This window comes from Cetorhinus maximus, chromosome 12 (genome assembly GCF_964194155.1).
Source record: "Cetorhinus maximus chromosome 12, sCetMax3.hap1.1, whole genome shotgun sequence".
Taxonomy (NCBI): domain Eukaryota; kingdom Metazoa; phylum Chordata; class Chondrichthyes; order Lamniformes; family Cetorhinidae; genus Cetorhinus; species Cetorhinus maximus.
Window position 1 is genome coordinate 112,058,607 of NC_135890.1, and position 23,369 is coordinate 112,081,975.

General features: G+C 45.3%; 1 protein-coding gene across 1 annotated transcript in view; it reads right to left on the reverse strand.

The window, feature by feature from the left end:
- sgsm1a (small G protein signaling modulator 1a) overlaps positions 1–23,369 on the reverse strand; it is a 150,458-nt gene that overhangs the window by 107,232 nt on the left and 19,857 nt on the right. The window contains exon 3 of the mRNA XM_078554447.1: positions 6,293–6,368. Within this exon, the coding sequence (XP_078410573.1) occupies positions 6,293–6,368 (76 nt within the window). The remainder of the gene's footprint in view (positions 1–6,292; positions 6,369–23,369) is intronic.

Genomic DNA, 23,369 nt, shown 5'->3' on the forward strand with positions numbered 1-23,369 from the left:
CAACCCCCCTACTGTTCCCTTCCAAACTCCCCACAGTCCCTCATCCCTGAAGTTAATTAAATAGAAAATCCAACTCCATCTAGTGCAGCATTTGCTATTGACAATGTGCTATCAGCAATAGGAACATAGTACCTCCAGCCTCTGATCAAGCTCCACACCACACTGAAGGCTAATACCACACCCTCAAAATCACTGGTGACCCACCTTTTCCTGGATTCCAAGTACAGCATCGATAGGGTCAGTGGAAAAGTATTTGCCCTCCTCTTACTCACCACCAATAGATTCCACTAGAGGTAGCAAGAATGGGAAACCAAAAAGGCTTCAGAATCTCTGATCTCTGGTTCACTGCTGCTATTCCCATGTCCCAGCATCAACCAGAAGGACCTGTTCCATTCCTACCATTTTCCATTACCAGGATTAGGAATTCCATAATGTCCAAGAATCACAACACTGTCCAAGGCTCAATGTTCTCTTTGGATTCCAGATACCGGGAGTTCTTTTAAGATCCTGGAGGTAAAGTTGGTCTAGAGACAGAGAGTCATTACTGCACAGAAAGAGGCTATTCAGCCCATCGAGCCCATGTCAGCTCATTGTAGATCAATCCAGTCAGTCCCATTCTCCTCCTCGTAGCCCTGTAAGTGTAATTCCCTCAAGTATCCATCCAATTTGCTTTTGAAATCATTCATCATCTCCCCTTCCCACACCCTCCTAAGCAGCAGGTTCCAGGTCATTACCACTTGCTGTGTTAAAAAAATGTTCTTCATTACATCCTCCCTGCATCCCTTACCCAAAACCTTAAATCCATGTCCTCTAATCCTTGGACCAACAGCTTTCCTTTGCCTACCTTATTGAAAACCTGTCATAATCTTGTACACCTCCATCAATTCTTCCCTCAATCTCCTTTGATCAGGAGAACAACCCTTGTGGCTGTTGTGTTAAGTCACTCGTCCATTCTCCACCGCCCCCCCACTCCTTTTTGTTGGGCTGAGGGTCAGTAGCACTTGAGCTCATTCCTCCTTCAGTGGATCACCTCAATTGCCCAAGTGCTTCTTCCAGCACATTTATATGTGTGGTCCCATCTACTGTTGGGTTTATGACTCCCAACCCAATCACGAACAGAAAACTAGCAGTACAGAACCACGTAAAGTCAATGATGTACTCCCCATTTGCCTGGGCATTCTGTCCATTTCATAATGACAATGGTCAAGTAAAAATGACCCATTGCAAAAGCACTAAAACAATGGAATAGATTTTTGAATGTGCATATTTGCATCTTCAAGGACCAGATACTTCAAGGGAGTGTAAATTCAAAACAAAACTTATTCACTGCAGGAATGGCACGGGTCACCCTGATGGAGAGTGAGGAAGCAAATAGGAGAGCGGGTCCAGCCCCAGCTCAACAGCAACAAGAACTTGCTTTTGAACAGAGGCAGGAGCATTGACGTCAAGCTGGTATAGGTGCCCAGTCCAAACCCCTTGCTTCCTATAGTCAAGACTGAATCATAGAAACCACTGACAACCTTGGAAATGCTGGCTGAATCAGGATGTAATCTTGAGCCTGCTTACCAAACGAAGGGGAGTTTCAACAAGCTCAAGCAGAAAGTTACAGGTTTAAGTTAAGCCCCCTGATTGCTACAAAGGTTGCCCCACAGTGACCCTGTGAGAATCAGAACTGGTTTCCTTGGAGGACTTCCCTAGTGCTGAGGTCAGCTGTAAGCCCAGCTCAACTGCAACTTGCATTTATATAGCGCCTTTAACGCAGGAAAACGGCACTTAAGAGGCATTAGCAGAAAAAATGTTGACATTGAGCCATGCAAGCGGGTATTAGGACAGACGGCTGACTGAAAGTTGGTCAAAGTTTTTAAGGAGTGTCTTAAAGGAGGAGAGAGAGGCTGAGAGGTATAGGAAGGGACTTCCAGAGCTCAGGGCCTAGGCACAGCCTCCAATGGTGGAAAGATGAAAACTGGGGTTAAATCAAGACGACAAATTTGGAGGAATGCAGAGATTTCAACAGGCTGTATCACTGAAGGAGATTTCAGGGATAGGGAAAGGTGCGGTCAAGGAGGGATGTGAATAAAAGCCTATAAAGGTGGATAAGCATGGGTTTGAGTTTGCCTGCATTATCCCTGCACGGGGAATAACGCAGGTGACATTGACATGGACAATTCCTAGACAGGCAATGCACAGGAAGGTGTCTTTGCCAGTCGAGCTGCACTCCACAATGGAGCGAAGAGAGCCAGAAATAAGGCAAAGCCATTAAGTCCTTAGAAAGTCCAGGCTGTTTATCAGTGAACAGCCTGTGTGGAAGAGCCTTGCTTTCTCATCCGCTGTCTTCCAAAGACGATTTTACCTCAAAATGTAATCAAATCAATGTTACCGCAGTCATCACAATTGAAGACAATTTTCACTATTCAGACATCTCTGAGTCATGAACAACGATGTACAGTGTGAGGAGGACAGCTGGATGAGGTGCCATGTGCGGCAATATGGTTCCTAATGAATGTAACATTTCTTCAAAAAAAATTGAACACAGCAGTTTTGACCCTAGCCTGCCTTCAAAACCGGCACTGCTGTCGTTAAACTGAGCTCAGAAATGGATTAATGGACATAGCATCTGAAGTCAGTAAACAAAGAACCTACATCATTAACCACACAGTCTCCTTAGTTGCATTAATACCACAACAGATGAGCTTCAAGCAGCCGCAATAAGCAGTCTGGTAACCCGGGCTGAATCTAACTAAAATACACTCAGCATTGCAGCATTCATCACATTCAGGTGCCTGGAGCAGCTTCGTGAAGCATCCGTTGCACAGGCAGTTGGAAGCACTGTTCCCGAACTGATTGGCTCCTCATTTCCACAAGACACAAACATGCCGTGGATGCTAGGAATCAGAGAATCACAGAATGGCCACAGCACTGAAAGAGACCACTCAGCCCATTGTGGCTGTGCTTTGAGACATCCCATGGTTGTGAAAGGTGCTATATAAGTGCATGTTTTTTTAAAATCATTCCTCCTGGATTGACACCAAGGACGTTTAAACATGGGAGTGCAGATGATAACAAACATAGAAAACGTTCTGGATCAGGAGGAAGAGGCCATTCAGCCCAATATATCAGATTCAATGTTAGCTCCATATCAGAGTCTGAATAGTTTAACATTATTCCCTCTTAAATGTTGTGGGTTACTGAGCTTCAGTAGGCAATTAGGGGAAGAATAGTCAAATAACTTTTGTATGGACAAATTCCTTCTAACTTACCCTATCTTGTTTGATTATGTGTTTATTCCACCTGACGAGCAATTCACCAACCAGTGAACATAATCTTTCACTAATCACTCTCTCAAGCCTTTCAATCGTGGTCTGCAAGATTTCCTCATTAGCTGCCACTGTCCCAGTCAATATGGTCCAGAATTACTTTCAAGCATCTGATTATAACTCTATTTGCTCTGACCTGAAGTGATTTTAGTAAGTTGATGCAGCACCTTTCTAACTCGCTGTCTCTGCCCCAAATCTGCCTGTCTTACTCTAGTTTGATCAATGCTTTACACCGATTCAGTATCACTTCCTTGCTCTGGTATTCCAAGATCTGCTCATACTTTCCATTTCTCCTGTTCATGTTTTCCCACCTGCCATCCTGGTCTTAAAGAGATACATCAATACACCAAGGGCAGTGTGTCTGTACCCCAGATCAGTGTGTCTGTACCCCTAGATCAGGGGCACTGAACCACTCAGTGTATCTGTACTCCTAGATCAGGGGCTCTGAACCACTCGGTCAGTGTGTGTCTGTACCCCTAGGTCAGTGAGTCTTTAGCCCTAGATCAGTGAGTCTTTAGCCCTAGATCAGTGAGTCTGTACCCCTAGATCAGGGGCACTGAACCACTCAGTGTATCTGTACTCCTAGATCAGGGGCTCTGAACCACTCGATCAATGTGTGTCTGTACCCCTAGGTCAGTGAGTCTTTAGCCCTGGTCAGTGAGTCTGTACCCCTAGATCCATCCACTTCACCACGCATTGAATATTTTATCAATGATCATTGCTTTGTAGTTCTATTCTCTTTCTCTAATTTGTACTAGTACACATTTAACTCCTATCTGTTTATGTAACGCCTCAGTCTGCTGTGTTCGTCCTCAGTTTGCCATGTCGCCTATTTTTACGTTGTCATTAAACGCTGACATTATTTCCTCTCTGCCCGCGTGTGAAGCATTGATGTCCCCGGAGAACAAACAGCTCCCTGATACATGCTGCACAGCTAGGTGCTACCGAGCTGAGAATTATTCATTTACTCTCTGCTTTCTGCTTTCCATCTGTCCTCGGGCATTAATCTTCATAAAGTCTCTCTCACATAGCACCATCAAACACTTCTTGAAAGTCCAAATGCTGCAGGTCCATGGCATTCTCTTCAGCTACACGCTGGGTCATCAACTGGAAGAAGTTAGTTCAATGACTCAAGTGTAACTGACCTTTCAGAACTCATCTTGACTGCTCCTTCTAAGCCCAAACTTCTCTAAAATCACCAACACAACTTCCCTTTCTAGTTTTTATTGGGTTGCCTATTCCTTTCCTGTACAGTATCTATATATGGAGTATGCAAAAAAATTTACACGCTTTATTCAATAGGCCCTTATTAAATGAATAATTTTGGGGAGACACTGGCATAGCGGTAATGTCACCAGGCTAGTAATCCAGAGGCCCAGGCTAATGCTCAGGGGACATGGGTTCAAATCCCACCACAGCAGCTGGTGGAATTTAAATTATAAAACTACTCCCAGTGATGAGGACCATGACAACTATTATCAATTGCTGTAAAAACCCATCTGGCTCACTAATGTCATTCAGGGAAGGAAATCTGCCATCCTTATCTGGTCTGGTCTACATGTGACTCCAGACCTACAGCAATGTGAATGACTCTTAACTGCCCTCTGGAATAGCTTAAAAGTCTCTCAGTTCATGGGCAATTAGAGATGGGTAACAAATGCTGCCAGTGACACCCACATCCCATATAAGAATGAAATAAAAGAAATGCACGCCCTATTTTTTTAAGTATAAATGAAATGTAAAAGATGAGAAGCCATGAACTCATTTAAGTCCATGGGGGGCTGATTTTAACTCTGCCTAAGTGAAGGGGTTTTGGTGTTAAACTCCAGAAAGCCAGGTGTTGAAGGATAGAACTGGACCCAATATTTACACACTTTTATAAGCATCTATTTACAGAGATACAAATCACAAACATGTACCTCGTCACCCAACAACCATAGTTATTAGTTTGTTCCTGTTCATAGGAGCACAAGCAAATACCCAATGTCCACCACCTGCATATAATTAACACTGAATTAATTAAAATTGGGCCCCATTTATCAGGCACTCTCCTATCATGCAATTTACAACAGACCCTATATTGTCCACCTATTTCCACGAGACATTATCTCATTGCATGGATTGCAAATACAACAGGAAACAACATCAGCTCAAATATTGTCCCATGAGCGCTGACATAATATTGTAAATATTATCCGCATAAACCCATCTCCAGACACCAAGGGTGCGAGGACCACCCCAACTGACACAAGGTAATTGGCTGTTATCTTCTTTTCAAAGACTCAGCCAACTTGTTAACTCGGTTCTTAAATTCAATTGAAACATGTCTCAATCCTTCAATGAATTTTCAGCTAGTCTTTCTCCCTCTTTCCCCCCCACCCCCCCTCCCCCCCCCTCACATAAAATGTCCTTATTTTGTAAACTGAAAATAATAACCATCTGTCTCTGCCTGTACCCAATCCCACTGTGGGCACTGGTAACATCTGGAAGGGAGTGGGCGGTTGTGGGACAAGTTGATGGATTGGACTGGTTTTCATGTAAATACCGCGACTTCATGAGCAGGTGAGGGGCTGGGAATTCTGCAGCAAGTAGCTCATCTGACCCCCCAAAGCCAGTCCGCTATCTACCGGGCACAAGTCAGGAGCTGGAACACCACCACCCACACCTGCAGTTTCTCTCCAAGCCACACACCATCCTGCCTTGGAAATATATCGCCGTTCCTTCACAGTCACTGGGTTAAAATCATGGAACTCCCTCCCTAACAGCACTGTGGGTGTACCGACACCACATGGGCTGTAGCGGTTCAAGGAGGCAGCTCACCACCACCTTCTCAAGGGCAACTAGGGCTTGGCAACAAATACTGGCCTGGCCAGCGATGCCCACGCCCTACAATTAAAAGAGGAGTTCCTGTTTGCCCAGCTCCTTCACAAACATGTACATGTATGTACACACACTATGTGCACATCACCAAGACTTACCACAAAAGGAGATGATATGGCTGCTGTCCTCATGTACAAACTTTCTGGTAACCGCTTCCTCCATGATCTGCTTCACCTGCGCACACAAACATTGAAGAAAATGGTAACAATTCCGGATACCAGGAAAGCCCAGATAAGAGGAATTTAATTCAGAATATTGGGATGGTAAAGTCAGGAGAAAAAGAAGAGTGGGGCGGTCACATGATATCATCTGAAACAATACTTATACACGAATTTAGCAATGCTTTCACACATGTATTATGAAGCTGTATTAAATTTCAACAGAACATAAGGCACTATCCAAATTCCCACAGTTCATTAACCAAACAGCCTTTATGTTAAGGCATCACTCTGCAACATATAGCAAATACAGGAAGCTTGCATCCTTAACAAAGCACAGTATTTTTTCAATAAAAGGCCCACAATCTGATCCCATTATCCCCCTGTTACAACATCAATACTGTAAGACACCTCTTTTCTATTCACATTACATTGAGCGGCCTTGCAACAGTGGAGCTAACAAGCGATATGAATTCTGATGGTGAAACGCCAAAGGGAGAGCCTGCTTAACTTGGGAACACCAAAGGAAATTGTAGCATCCTTGCTGTCACCTAGCTAGGATCCAATAACTCAATATGGATCACTGATCAAAAGAGTGGCTCCAATCCACAAAGGGCATTTATACATTAGGGGAGTCCCAATATAGGAAAGACAAGTGTAATGTGTAACACAAAAACAGAATTACCTGGAAAAACTCAGCAGGTCTGGCAACATCGGTGGAGAAGAAAAATTCTAAGTGCTGCAGTAACAGGGTTTGAAGGCCCCACCTCTTCACCCACCCCCGCCCCCCCAGCTGGATCAGGAATGGAGGCAGGCCATTTTCCTGGAGATAGGATTGCGAGGAAGGACGGCTAATTAGCAGCCAATTCATGGAGACCAACTGGGATTTTCCAGTCAGTCTCCAGGTTCCCGTGGGCGGTGTGAGTCGGGGAGGTGGGGAGTCCCGACTGCAAAGGCCATTTTTTCATTTAAACTTAGAAAAAGCTGGAGAGAGGACACCTCCATTTTGAAATGTCCTCTCTATCACTTACCTACCATAGCATCCTGCTGCTGCTTTCAACCTGGAAGATATCTGATTGGGCCCCCCAGCTTCAAGTGCCCACCCACTTTCCTTAATTGGATGGCCAACCAACCCTCTGGCCTTTAATTGGCCACCTCAGAGAAAATCACAATGAGTGACTGTTTTCCACACACTGTTAAGCTCCTGATCCCTATTTGAAACTGACGACAGCGTTCAGGAGCCCACAAGGAAAATCCTGCCCCAACAGTGAGGTGAAGTTAGCAAGAAACAATGCTCTTCTTCATTCAGCACATTGTTCAGAACTGAGGTCAGGCACTGCTGGTTGCTCCAGAAGGTACTCAGCAAAACTATAATTTTACAGGTTTGAGGAGTTCACGTGCTTTTTTATGTCATACAAAATCTGAACACCCTCCCCTTCACCTCTCTGCTCTCCACCCTCTCTCTCCTCCCTTAAGACGCTCCTTAAAACTTATCTCTTTGACCAAGCTTTTAATCATCTGCCCCGATACCTCCTTATGACGCTCGGTGTGAAATTTGCTTGGATAATATCCCCACGATGCCCCTCGGGATGTTTTACTACCTTGAAAGCGCTAAATAAATGCAAGTTGTTGTTGTTGTTGTTGAGTGCGGTCTGTTCAGAATAACACTGCACTATTCAGTAAAACCAAACTGCTCTGGGAACACTGCCAGTCAGTGATAGCATCTGTCCTTTCAGCAAGTCTGTGACAGTTTCTCTACATTCACCCATAAATGAGAAAAAAGCGTAGACAGCAGAACATCTGAATTCAATGAAATGTCAGCAATTAACTCTATTATTTAGCAAAATATCATCCGCTTGTGGGATAGATAAGGGTGAGGAAGGCCATGTGGGCCATCTTAGCTCAGCTATCAGTTAAGGAGCCTCCAGTTCTCCTAACGTGGCATCAATTTCTTCCTGAAATTGTATAAAGCCTTCACACCTGGAGTATTGTGTACAGTTTTGGTCTCCTTATCTAAGGAATGATATCCTTGCCATAGAGGGAGTGCAACGGAGACTAATCCCAGGGATGTCGGGATTGTCTAATGAGAGGAGGGATTGAGGAAACTGGGCCTGTATTCGCTAGAGTTTTGAAGAATGAGAGGTGAGCTCACTGAAATTTACAAAATCCTTACAGGGCTCGACAGGGTGAATGTACATAGAATGTTTCCCCGGTTGATGAATCTAGAACCAGGGGACATAATCTCAGAGTAAAGGGTAGGCCATTTAAGACCGAGATGTGGAGGCATTTCTTCACTCAGAGGGTGGTGAATCTTTGGAATTCTCTACCCTAGAGGGCCATGGAAGTGCAATCATTGGGCATGTTCAAGACAGAAATCGATAAGATTTCTGGAGACTAATGGCTCCAAGGGATATGGAGATAGCTCGGGAAAGTGGCGTTAGGTAGATGATCAGCCATGATATAATTGAATGGCGGAGCAGGCTTGATAGGCTGAATGGCCTGCTCCTGTCCCTATGTTCCTATTTTCCTACCAAACCTTCAATAAGACTGTTGTACCCAGAGGTCCTTTCCAAATTCTTTGTGTAAAGAATTTTTTCACCTCAGTCATTTCCTCAACAGAACCTGTAATGTTTTGTCCCACTTGTGGCTCAACATTATAATTCCAGTGACTCAGAAAACCCATGGTGTCTTCCCTTGTTTTGGAAGCTGTGAAGAAGCCGGAAAGAAACCTTGTAACATGGAGACATTTGTCTGGTTAGATACAGGAACATCCCCCCCCACCACCAACCCCGACACAAATAGTGGACAAACTAACCAGAGCCACTAACACCCACCGATCTTTGGAATTCTCTGCCCCAGAGGGCCAAGGAAGCTCAATCATTGAGCATGTTCAAGATCGAAATCGATAGTTGGTTTAGTAATGCGCTAGTTTAGTAATTTACCACGTGATAATGGGATCATCCCGTTCAAGGCAGTTTCTGCTCTTGCCCAACATTCACTGAATGATAATGAGAATCAAGAAATCGTGACATTTTCCCTCCCCGCCCTTCCCTCATTCGAGGGACACCATAGCACGCATTAGATTCAAGCGAGAATCTTCACAGCCCATGCCATTCAACAAAGCTTTTCTTTACCTTACTCTTAATAGCAACACTAACAATTGCAGTATTGTGAACTGTTCTGATCTCCATATTATAAAAAGGGTATAGAAGAGAAAATGCAAAGAAGAATCACTGGAATGATATCAGAACTGAGAGATTATAAACAACAGGGAAGACTGAAGAAACTGGGACTTTTTCTCCCTAGAAGTGTCCAATTTTATGAAAGGGTTTGACTGGGTGGACACGGAAATGATATTTTCACTTTTGGGCAAGAGCAGAACTAGAGGGCGTAAATATAAGATATTAATAAATCCAATCAGGAATTCAGGAGAAACTTCTTTACCCAATGAGTGTTTGGAACATGGAACTCACTGCCACAAGGAGTAGTAGAGGTGAACAGCATAGATACACTTAAGGAGAAGCTAGATAAACACACGGAGGGGAGAGGAATAGAAGGCTATGTTGATGAGGGTAAGTGAAGAAGGAGGTGGGGAGGCTCATGTGGAGGATAAACACCAGCATGGACCAGTTAGGCCGAATGGCCTGTTTCTGTACTGTGACTACTATGTAATACTATAGAACAATTCACATGCAGTGGAAGAGAAGATATGAGCTGGCCAGGCACTGCCAATGATAAATATTTCCATGTGTAAGGCTGCAAAGATAAATTGCTGGTGTCTGAAGCCAGAAGTCAATTTCGATCGCCTCATGAATGAACAACCATATCAGGCTGTCAGAGCCAGCCATGCTATTTGTATATTCCTAGAATAGGTTGCCTATAATAGGAAGAAGTGATTTGAAGAGGGTGTTTTTGTAGCCCAAGATAGTTTGAGAAGTGATTCTTCACGGCAAAATGGGATCTTTTTTGTATCTTTTGGCATTTCAAAGTATGATAAAGTGAGAGCAGGGAATAGGGCTCTTTCAAAGAGCCAGCACAAGCACAATGGGCTGAATGTCCTCCTTCTGTGCTCTCAAAATCCATTCCAAACTGGGCTCTGCAGATTCATTTGCTTTAGGTTAAGGGTGCCGATGCTGGGGAAGAGAGCATTTATACACCCACGTCTGCCCTCAATCATCCATCTCTCGCATTTGGCCACACAGCTCACATTTTTGTTTAGAAATCTAGAGTTTCCACCTGTTGGAAGTCCCTCTGCTCTAATGCGTCAGCCCATCCGTTCCTGCAGCTCAGTTTTAATATGTATATGCATCGACCCACCATCCAGCACTTCCCCACCACCCGCCCCCCCCAGCAATGCTGCTTCTTAATTACTGTTCATCCACTCCATTAGAAAATGTCTACTGGGGTCTGCAGTACGATATCAAGGAAGCGTTCGAATCCTGCCATGGCAGATGGTGGAATTTGAATTCAATAAAAATCGAAAGTCTAATGATGACAATGAAAACCATTGCTGGTTGTTCACTAATGTCCTTTAAGGAAGGAAATCTGCTGTCCTTACCTGGTCTGGCCTACATGTGACTCCAGACCCACAGCAATGAGGTTGACTCTCAAATGCCCTCTCAACAAGGGCAATTAGGGATAGGCAATAAATGCTGGGTGGGCAATAAATCCCATGGATGAATTAAAAAAGGTGGGTTGTAATTGGGAGCAGTAATATACAAGGACTGTGGAGGAGTCAAGGTTGAGTGAGATTTTCCCACATTGTTTCCCTTTAGATAGGTTACATCTAACTAAAGTTAGTGAATTTTACTGTGAATTATCTGACATGTTTTGTTCTGATCAGTTTTATTTAACACTTGTAAGTGCTTCTCCGGTTCTGCACCACAGCCTTTCATGCCAATCATGATTTGCTCATCTGTGCTTTTATTTATTTCCAATTTGCTATTCATTTAAATGACTTACATGAAAGAATTACTGAAGGCTTCAAAACACCAAATAGAGTAATCAAAGGTCAATATTTTCACAGGCAATTCATGTGAATATCCCCGATCTCTCAGTAAAAATATCTCAAGCCCTCAGCATCTGCTCTCCCCTTAAGAATTGTTTATACCCAACCAACGTAAAAATGTAAAAACATATTTTTGCAGAACTCAAATTGTTTTTTTCTCTAATATGTTGTAGACCTACATTTAGGGCTGTTTTTGAATTGTTAGCTTTTCTGAGGTTGTATCAGGTTTTGTAGTTTTCAGTTGCCATGGATACATGCACCGGAATCAAGCACAACACACGAACAGGATAGATTACGTCCACATTAACAGGGCCGTTTCTGCACCATTTCACCTCCCTTCCCCAAAGTGTGATTTGAATAGCCTGGCTTGCAGCTCCCCTTGCAGAGGATCAGAGGAAGATCCAGGCTACTTCTCACCCTCATTACAGTCACAAGGTTGGGATCACCACATAGGAAATAGGGGTAGGATGCAGCCTTGTAGCCCTCGAGCCTGCACCGCCATTCAATTAGATCACGGCCGATCCTCAACCTCAAATCCACTTTCCCGCCTGATCCCCGTATCCCTTAATTCCTTAAGAATCAAGTAATCAACCTAACCCAGCCTTGAATACGCTCAAAGACTAAGCATCCACAACTCTCTGAGGTAGAGAATTCCAAAGAGTCACATCGCTCTGGGCGAAGAAATGTCACCTTATCTCAGTCCTTAATGAATAACCCTTTGTCCTGGGCGAAGGAGTCTCAGCCATAAACTCTCCAGCCAGGGAAAACAGTCTTTCAGCTTTTACCCTCTTATGGCCAACTCATCATCAGGTCTGTCATGGCCTTTCGACATCAGGCTGCAGTTAAAATTCACCTGCCATGGTTGAACCTGGTGTAAGATTATTTTCCCTCCTCCCCTGTATCGGGATTAAACGTGTCACTCTTTACAGTGACATTAGAAGGGGCATTTTCCACAGCCAACTCAAGATGGCCTAGTTAGAGGCTCAAGAGAAGATTCCCAACATAAAAATGTAGAAAACATATTTGGAAGAGCAGGCACAGTGGGTGGGACCTGTTGAAAGTGAGGGAAATTCATTAAAACACAAAGACAAAGGTTAAAAAAAGAACTAAATCCGAACCGAATCTCCTTGTTAATTACCCTTGAATATAAAAGAATGAGATTAAACCGTTGCAGTGATGCAACTCGACTGTTCAGAAAAGAAGGCCTATATTTATCTCGTGCATTTCATGACCTCAGGAGGTCCCAAAATGCCTTTCAGTTTGTTAACTACATTTTTTGAAATGTACTAACTGCTGTAATTTAGGAAACGTGACAGCCAATTTGCGCACAGCAAGCTCCCACAAACAGCAATGTGATAATGAGCAGCTCGTCAGTTTTGTAGGGGACCCGCTGTTAGGCTATGCTTTTGTTTTGTGCACGCTATAATAACTACTGTGCTGAACTAGTGGAACATAACAGAAAAAATCCTCCACCTGCCTTTAGCTTCTTCTGCACAGCCACAAAGACTCGGTCCTTCCTAACACCCAGATCCCTTTGCCAGAAGGATTCGGCACAGCCACTGGATACTCCCTTGGTAGGCTGAACCTGCTGTCAAAGGACATGGAGGTGCTCTGGTCTCCGGGGAACTACTTACTCATGGAGATCTCTATCTGAAGTCAGACGTGATAACTCTGAAACACAAAATGGTGGACCTGCAGTTGTCCCCATCTTTTACTGGTAGTCGTGCAATTCAGATGGGAAAGAAGATGTTGGCAAGGAATTCCCAGTATTACCTGCTCTAAGAAATACAGCCTAGAGAAGCTACAAAATAAAATAGCTGCCAAGATCAGCAACAAAAGTATGCAGGTAATTTTGGAATTTGGAAAGTCTTGTCATCCATTTTAACATCGCTCGTTGAGGGAGGCTATTTCAATCTCCAACAAAATATGCGTATGAAGCAGGGCCCCTCGAATTAATGAAATACACATCAATTATTCACCTCCTGTTATGCGGTGTCACAGGTGTGATGACAATTGACTGAACATTCAAACATGGAGATAGCTCTCACCATGCAACATGCCAACAAAACACTCTGCACATCACATAATTTTAACCCTTCGCACGCTGAGTCTCCAACACAAACGTTTTTGTTTATTGTGAAAAAAAAAATCACCAAAATCTGAATTGTTGCAGACTTTGATGACAATGCAAACAACCATGACAGGAGGTGCCTTCACTTGCACAGCTTCAAAGCTGCTGGCGTGTTCTCTCTCGATTCTAGGAATGAACATTAAGAAGGCACATAATTAAACTGAATCCCTGATTGGGTGGAGCTTCAGTGACCTTTACAGCTCTGGTTTACGGCTTGAGAGCAGAGACGTTCTCCCCCAGAGTCATGGCCAATATCTACCCCTCAACCAGCCTCACTAAAGTAGACTATCTGGTCATTTTCACATTACTGTTTGTGGGATGCTGCTGTGCACAATTTTGGCTGCTGCATTTCCTAAATTACAACGGTGACTACACTTCAAAACTACTTTGTTGACTGTCAAGAGCTTTGGGACGTTGTGAACCGCCCCACATGAATAGAAATTTATTCTTTCGTCTTTCAGCTCTGTACAATGGGGAATAAATACGCTTGAAATACAGAGAATGCTACTGGAACGGAACCTGCAGCGGAATAATTACCAACTCCTGGGAGATGTTGCCACAGATCCCATACCACATATATTAAGTGTGAAGGGGCAGCTCATTTACGCTGGTCATTGTCCCAGTTCCACAGCAGTGCCAGTTAACGTCAATAGAAGCTCTGGGTGCTTACCCCCCCCACCATGTCCACACCAGCTCTCTGCATGATCAACTCCGCCAGTCCCACACCCCCGTCTTCTCCCCTTAGCCTTGCAAGTTATTTTTCTCTTCAGAACATTATCTATTACTCTTTTGGAAAGCTTCGATTGATCCTGCCTCCTCCGCACTCTCAGGCTGTGTATTCCAGATCCCAACCCCTCGCTGTGTGAAAAAACTTTTCCTCATGTCACTGTTGCATTTTTCAACTATCACCTTAAACAGGCGTCACAGAATCTCACAGTGCAGAAGAGGCCCTTCGGCCCATCGATTCTGCACCGGCACATGAGAAACACCTGACCTACCTACCTAATCCCATTTACCAGCACTTGGCCCATAGCCTTGAATTTTATGACGTGCCAAGTGCTCATCCAGGTGCTTTTTAAAGGATGTGAGGCAACCCGCCTCCACCACCCTCCCAGGCAGAGCATTCCAGACCGTCACCACCCTCTGGGTAAAAAAGCTTTTCCTCACATCCCCCCTAAACCTCCTGACCCTCACCTTGAACTTATGCCCCCTTGTGACTGACCCTTCAACTAAGGGGAACAGCTGCTCCCTATCCACCCTGTCCATGCCCCTCATAATCTTGTACACCTCGATCAGGTCGCCCCTCAGTTTTCTCTGCTCCAACGAAAACAACCCAAGTCTATCCGACCTCTCTTCATAACTTAAATGTTTCATCCCAGGCAACATCCTGGTGAATCTCCTCTGCACCCCCTCCAGTGCAATCACATCCTTCCTATAATGTGGCGACCAGAACTGCACACAGTACTCCAGCTGTGGCCTCACCAAGGTTCTATACAACTCCAACATGATCTCCCTACTTTTGTAATCTATGCCTTGATTGACAAAGGCAAGTGTCCCATATGCCTTTTTCATCACCCCACTAACATGCCCCTCCGCCTTCAGAGATCTATGGACACACATGTCAAGGTCCCTTTGTTCCTCAGAACTTCCTAGTGTCATGCCGCTCATTGAATACTTCCTTCTCAAATTACTCCTTCCAAAGTGTATCACCTCACACTTTTCAGGGTTAAATTCCATCTGCCACTTATCTGCCCATTTGACCATCCCATCTATATCTTCCTGTAGCCCAAGACACTCAACCTCACTGTTAACCACCCAGCCAATCTTTGTGTCATCCGCAAACTTACTAATCCTACCCCCCACATAGTCATCTATGTCGTTTATATAAATGACAAATAATAGGGGACCCAGCACAGATCCCTGTGGTACGCCACTGGACACTGGCTTCCAGTCACTAAAGCATCCTTCTGTCATCACCCTCTGTCTCCTACAACTAAGCCAATTTTGAATCCACCTTATCAAATTACCCTGTATCCCATGTGCATTTTCCTTCTTTATAAGTCTCCCATGTGGGACCTTGTCAAAGGCTTTGCTGAAATCCATATAAACTACATCAACTACACTACCCTCATCTACACACCTGGTCACCTCCTCAAAAAATTCAATGAAATTTGTTAGGCATGACCTCCCTCTGACAAAGCCATGCTGACTATCCCCGATCAAACCTTGCCTCTCCAAGTAGAGATAGATTCTCTCCTTCAGAATTTTCTCCAATAGTTTCCCTATCACTGACATGAGACTCACTCGCCTGTAGTTCCCTGGCTTATCTCTACAACCCTTTTTAAATAGCGGAACCACATTAACTGTTCTCCAGTCCTCTGGCACCTCCCCCGTGGCCAGAGAGGAATTAAAAATTTGGGTCAGAGCCCCCTGCGATCTCCTCCCTTGACTCCCTCAGCAGTCTGGTTCTCCATCCTTCTGCCAACAGGGACAGTTGCTCCCTATCTACTCCGTCCGGACCCCTCATGGTTTTGAACATCTCCATCAAATCTCGTCTCTTCCAGAACGTTCCGACCTGTCCTTTCTGCCCGGTATGACTTCACTTCTTCACCTGCTCATGCCGGGCATATCTGAACCTCAATGATACAGCACCGAAGGAGACCATTCAAGTCCTCGTGCCTCTGCCAGCTCTTCAAAAGAACTATTCAATTGGGGCTCACTCCCCTGCCCTTTGCCCAGTGCCCTGTAAAACGTTTTCCCCTGGCATTAACTTGTTCAGCAGAATCGGAGTTGATTACCTGTCCCCATCCTGGGGAATCGGATGCTGTGTCTTCACAGCATCTTGCTCCCGGCATGTACCAAGGGCTATCTACCACTCTAGGCTAATCTGAGAGTTGATTAGAACTGTTATCCACTATGCTATTTACTAGTTAAACACGTCACATCGGGGGCCCCTGCACATGCCCTGTGAAACAGGTGACATGTCCGTCAGCCACCAATAGCAGTCAAAAGAGCAGGATATATAATCAGAAAGCATGGAGAGAGCCTTCTAGCACTGCTATTCAGGAGTCAGCCAATAACATGAAGATTCCTGTAGACTGTAATGTAATCTCAAGCTTCTGATGAAGTTTATAAACCACTCAACCTTCGCTATAGCAGATTAAAGAGTAAACCTCTCCTCTCCTCATTAGATTACAGCCTCCCAACTCACTCTCAGGAATCCATTACCGATCGCAGAACTCTCCTCAAACTTCATTATAACTGTAATCGGGTTCGCGGCTTCTCCGCCCCATTCTCACGTTTGCAGACAGAGAACCTGCTAATTATCCATTTCTTTGCGACCTGAGGTATTAAAATGGGTCTTAATGGATTTAGCAGAATTAAGTTTGTGTAAACATCACATGCATGCGATGTTTCGAACAGTCTAGGCACATCACCAGAAAGAATGAGGTGAGCTTTCTCCATCAGATGTTGTGATTTTTGATGCTCACAGCAAAGATGGCTTAGAAACTGTCATCCAGCATAACCCAGAGGAATGTTCCAGCTCAGGACTCCCTGTTGCTGATGCAGCAGTCTCTCTTTCTCCACTTGCCTTGCAACCGTTTACGATTGAGACCCCCAGGAGACTGGCCTCCAGAAGCCCAAAACAGGATTGACTTAATTTGACAAGAAAGGGGATAATGGCGTTCTTGCACTCTTGCCGCACTGACTTTAAGCTGAAGGCTGAAATCCTAGTCACCATCGGTCGCTTGAAGGCCGCTCACAGGCTCCATGGGCTGAATTCTTAGGCCCGAATCGGCGAGGGAATAGTGGTGGGCGGACGGGCATGGAATTCCGTGCCGCCCGCCTCCACGGCAGTTCCCCGGCTCCGATCCCACATTTAAAGGCCTATTAGGGCCTATTGTCAGAGGCTGACCGGAACAGGTACCCAAAGGCAGTGGGGGTCAGTGTAACTTCCTGAAGGTGGCCTCTCAGGACAGACCCAGTGAATGGGGGTGGGCAGCTCTCCAAGCCAGACTTGCAGGCCCTACCCGCCTGGGTTCAGCTGCAGCCACAGGCTGCCCTGAGGGAAGGGCTCCTCCCCATCCCCCAACACAGGAACGTAGGAATGATAATAATAATAAAAATAACAATGGCGCCCTGGCTACAAAGGCCTCTTTTAAAGATTTTTGTTGGAGAAGTTGGAGAAAGGGTGCCTCCATTTTGAAGTGGCCTCTCCTTCACCTACCACAGCATCCTTTTTTTTTATTCGTTCAAGGGTTGTGGGTGTCGCTGGCCAGGCCAGCATTGATTGCCCATCCTTAATTGCCCTTGACAAGGTGGTGGTGAGCTGCCTTCTTCTAACAGCACTGTAGGTACACCCACAGTGCTGTTCGGAGGCGAGTTCCAGGATTTTGACCCAGCGACAGTGAAGGAACGGCAATACTTCCAAGTCAGGATGGTGTGTGGGGCTTGGAGGGGAACTTCCAGGTGGTGGTGTTCCTGCTGCTCTTGGCCTTCTAGATGGTAGTGGTCGTGGATTTGGAAGGTGGTGTTGAAGGAGCTTTGCTGAGTTTCTGCAGTGCATCTTGTAGATGGTACATACTGCTGTCACTGTGCGTAGGTGGTGGAGGGAGTGAATGTTTCTGCTGCTTCTTTCAAGCTGGAGGGCGTCCTATTGGCCCTTTCCCTTTGAGAACGCGCCCACCATCCTTAATTGGGCAGTGAGCCTGCCCTTTGACCACTAACTGGCTAATTCGGGGAAAATCACAGGTGAGTGACTGTTTCCCACACAGTGTGGGCTTCAGACGCTTATTTGAGCCAGTCGGCAGGGTCTTGAAGCCCTCAGGAAAATCCTGCCCCATACCTCAGTGTGATACCATACAGATTGCGGCCTATGTTGCCCCACATACGAAGCTCTAGACTAAGGCCAGCTGCCAAATGCAGTTTGGGCACATCCTCACGGGAAGAGGAAAGATTCATTGACCCAACTGGCAAATTCCACTTGAATGGAACCTGCTCTCTTGCCTTATGGAAGTCGAATAACAATAATTGATTACCATTTTGTACTGGAGAGAAAACAGCAGTAAACTCAACTTGGGCAACATGTACCAGCTGGACATTTACTAGAAGCCCAGGGATATGAATCATTGACTTAAATGGAAATTACAGCATAGACACAGACCACCCAATCCAACAAGTCCGTGCTGGTATGTTTATCATTGACATGAGCAACAACCCTAATCCCACATGAGCACCTTGTCCTCACCTCTCTTTTCCTCAATCACCCATCGAAACTAATCTTAAATGTTGACATGGGGCCGAATTTTCACCTCGGTGAGCGGGCTCACACCTGACCCGCTCGAGCGTGAAATGACGCGTGTTGACGTCAGGCGGGCAGGCCGCCCACACAGGTAGCGCTGAGCGCTGCCGCTCGTGTTTCACGCTGGGCGGGCTTTAATTGGCCCACCAAGCGTGAAACCACCTTCTGGCCTCAATCGCGGGCAGCGGTCAGCTTCCCGACTGCCCCCGGCCGACAAGGGCTAAATTCTGGAGCTCTCTCGCACCACTCACCCGCACCCACGTGACGTTGTCACCAGTCCTCTTCCCACCCCCACCCCGGCAGCACTGAGCTTTTCAGCGCGCATTTCACACTGGCTGGCTGTTAACTGGCCAGCCAGCGTGAAATCGCAGTTGGGGGCCGATCGCATTCAGTGGTCAGTTTCCCGGTCAGTCCCGGGCCTGCCGATCGCACACACCCAACGACTGAAAAATTCAGGCCCAAAGTAATAATCTGGAACTGAAAAGCCAGTTTCAGTAATGGTGACCATGGATCGATTGTCGTAAAAACCCATCTGGTTCACTCATGTCCTGTAGGGAAGGAAATCTGCCTTCCTTACCCTGTCTGGCCTACACGTGACCCCAGAACCCGCAGCCAAGTGAATGACTCTTAACTGCCCCCTGAAACGGTGTGGCAAGCCACTCAGCTCAAGGGCAATTAGGGATGGGCAACAAATGTTGGCCTTGCAAATGGCATCCACGTCCCATGAAAGAATAAAGAGAAAAGCAAATTCCATGTGCCACTTTTCTCCCCACTCCACTTTACAGCTTTGTTTGATCCTGTGTCCTTTTTTTTCGGTTATTGCAAATTTGGACACCACTCCCTCCAGCCTTGTAGCTAAGTCACTCCATCTACATGAATAAAGAGGTGGATCCGAACCCTATCTGACACCAGCCCCTAGGGCAGACTTTTACACTGGAGGGATTTTACGGTCCCACCGAAGCCTGCGGACTTTTGAACAGCTCGGCGCCATATACAGCCTCACTCCCGCTGCAAGGGGGCCGTTAAATCCTGCCCCCATTTTCCACCACCCTGAGAAACTGCCCTTAATTCTTGCTCCCTTTGAACCAATGTTGAATCCAAAATTTGTTATCCTTCCGCTAATTCTACCACTCTTAATCATCTCCAATAGTCCCGTGTGTGGGACCTTATCAAAGGCCATGTCCACCGCATCCAAAGCATTTCCTTCACTCACTATAAATGTCACCTCCTCCAAAGAGCTCAATCAAGGTTTGGCAAGTATGAGCTTCCCGTCCTGAAATCTATGCTGAGTGCTTCTAATGACTTTCTCCTCCTCTAGATATTTACCCAATCTAATTTTTAATTGAAGGTTCCCACCATATTTCCTACCACAGCTGTCCCAGGGGCAAGAAAGGGTGAAAATGGGCCACTAATGGCTCCAGGCTATAATGTGTCAATCGTTCCGTCATCCAGTTGGCAGGCCATTGGCTGAAAGAATATTCCTCCCACACTCCTATCCCAATCAGATCGTTCACAGATCAGTCTCAGGTCTCAAGGTCCACTCGCTGACACTGAATTGAATTACACAGAATTTTACAGCACAGAAACAGGTCATTCAGCCCAATAGGTCTATGCCAGTATTTACGCTCCTCCCACTTTACCTCATCTCATCCTGTCAACATATCCTTCTATTTCCTTTATCACTCATGGACTTACCTCATTTCTCCTTAAGTGGAATCTATGTTTTTTGCCTTAACCACACCATGTTGTAGTGAGTTCCACATTCTCACCACCTTATGAGTGAAGGTGTTTCTCATGAATTCCTTATTGGATTTATTAATGACTATCTTTTATTTATGGCCCCTACTCCATCATAATTTTATTGACTTCTGTCAGGACACATTCTCAGTCTTCTCTGTTCTATAGAAAACAGCCCCAGCTTGATCAGTCTTTTCTGATAGTTGTACCCACTCAGTTCTAGTATCATTCTAGTAAATCTTTTTTGCACTTCAACCAGTGCTTCTATCTTCTTTTTGTAATATGGAGGCCAGAACTGTGCTTCTCTTCTTCTGCAGACTCCTGTGTGTTAAAGGTCTCAGCCATGTTCTAGGATGAAGGGAGAACAGACTATACTCTCCTATGGAAAAGTTAAAAGGGGCACTGACAGTGAAGTAGAGCACTCACTTTCACTCAGTGGACAGGGAGAATTTAATGTAACAAACCTATCAGGTTCAAGTGTTGAACAATGAAATATAACCGGCACAAACAGCTTCCAATCAAAAGAAAAGCTGATTTCAGCCAAGTTAGCATCAGCTCTCCTGGATATGGGCAGTGGGAGAGAAAAGCAGAGAGGGTCTCTGCTACTGATGGCCAATTGGTAACCCCTGCATCAAGTGCCTTTGCACATCAAGTCTCAACATGATCAAGCGCAACTGTGAGCCTCCCTAGCATTAGCACGGAGGATTAGCCTGTTGGCACTCATTGTCTCTACTCCCACATGAACAATGACCCCTTAGGTCAAGTACAAAAGGGTGAGTAGTGTCCGAGGGTCACACCCGGGAATGAACAACACCTTTGGGAAAGGAGGGGAAATGTGAAAAGGACACATTCAATTCAGTCCCTGCCTGTTCCTTACACCCCGAAAATCAGGAATCTCTAATGTGAATCGGAAAGCAGCCCCTCACTCAATAAACAATCCCAAAACTCTGTCTCAGCTTCCACTGCAAAGACAAGACTGCCCCACCATGACCTCAATAGCAGGAAACGGAGTTAAATTTTTGAAACTTTCCTTAATTTAGTCTACACTGAGTCACACCAGTCTCCAAATAAACCTGCACATCTTATTTTTACATCAACAATTCACAATTGCTTGTGATTTGCAAAGTCCTATTTTTCCCTCCATGCCTCATTTAAGACGAGCCTCTGATTCAGCACAGGCTCATAGGGAGGTCCACCTCCCACCATCTTTAGATCTAAAAACAAAACTCCACTCTGAGGCAAAACAGTTCATCCAAGTTATATTTAGGGGGATGAGTCAGTCAGTTGGACCTGATCTTAATTTTAGCGAGATGGTCCAATGTGTTAATAATGTTAAGTGTGAGGCTACTGAGTCCTGAGGGGGAACAGATGCACCTTGGAGAGTATGTCCACAGATCCTTAAAGGTAACAGCACAGTTTGATAAAGTGGTTAAGAAGGCACATGACATGCTTCCCTACATTAGCCGAGGCACAGAGTAAAAAAGCAGGGAGGTTATGCTGGAAAACAAAAACAAAAATACCTGGAAAAACTCAGCAGGTCTGGCAGCATCTGTGGAAGGGAGCACAGTTAACGTTTCGAGTCCGCGTGACTCTTCAACAGGTTCTGGAAAATTTTAACCATGAGGAAAGATTGGCTAGGCTGGGGTTGTTTTCCTGGGAACACAGGAGGCTAAGCGGAAACTTAATTGAAGGGTATTCAATTATGAGGGGCCTAGATAGACTAAATAGGGACGACCTAGTTACCTTAGCAGAGGGGCCAAAAAACCAGGGGGAATAGATTTAAAGTAACTGGGCAGAAGGATTAGAGGGAAGATGGGGAAATATTTTCTTACAAAGAGGGTGGAACTCACGGCTTGAAAGGGTTGTAGAGGCAGAGACTCGCAACACATTTAAAAGTGCTTGGATGTCCACTTGAAGAGCTGTGAGCTGTAGGGCTGCGGACCTAGTGCAGGAAGGTAGGATTAGATTAGGTAGCACTTCATCAACCAGCAGGGGCTGAATAGCCTCCTTCTGTGTCGCAAATTTTCTATGACTAATTCTAGAGTTGGACCTGACTCACATTCCATATAAACACATTTTCAATTATTTGAATACTTTGGAAATGGACATGAATCTGAAGTAAGCAGAATTGTGAAGGGTCATTGTAAAGGCAACAGCAAAGTGATGGAAAAAGGAAGAAATTCTAGCACGGAAATGTCCAAAACCTAACAGATATTATTACACTCTGGCAAACACTTGATGTACACACATTATCATCAAAAGCTTAGGAGATGAAAAATGTGGCTTTACAGCAACAGGGAAGTAATGACTGTTATACTGACTGCTACGAGGGAGTTAGTGTTCATAATTCAGTCTCTGGATGTGGTGCTGCTGACAAGACGAGCAATTTACTATCCATCCACAGTTGCCGTTGAGAAGATGGGGTGTTGAGTCTCCTTCTTGAAGCACGGCAGTCCTTGTGGGGAAAGTGCTTCCACAGGGCTGTTAGATAGGGGGTCCCATGATTTTGACCCGATGATGAAGACAGAATGGTGATAAATGCTCAAGTCTAGATGATGCATGATTTGGAAGGGAACTTGGAAGTGGTGGTATTCCCATGTACCTGCTGCCTTTGTCCTTCAAGGTGGAGGGGGACACAGGTTTGGGAGGTGCTGTTGGAAAAGCCTTAGTGAGTGGCCGCAGTGCATCTTATAGATAATGCACACTGCGACCACGGTATACTGGCCGGATGTTTATGCTAGTGGGCGACTTGCTGATCAAATGGGCTGCTTTGTCCTGGATGCTGTCGAGCATCCTGAATGTTGTTGCAGCTGCACCTATGTTAACATGCAGTGTGGGG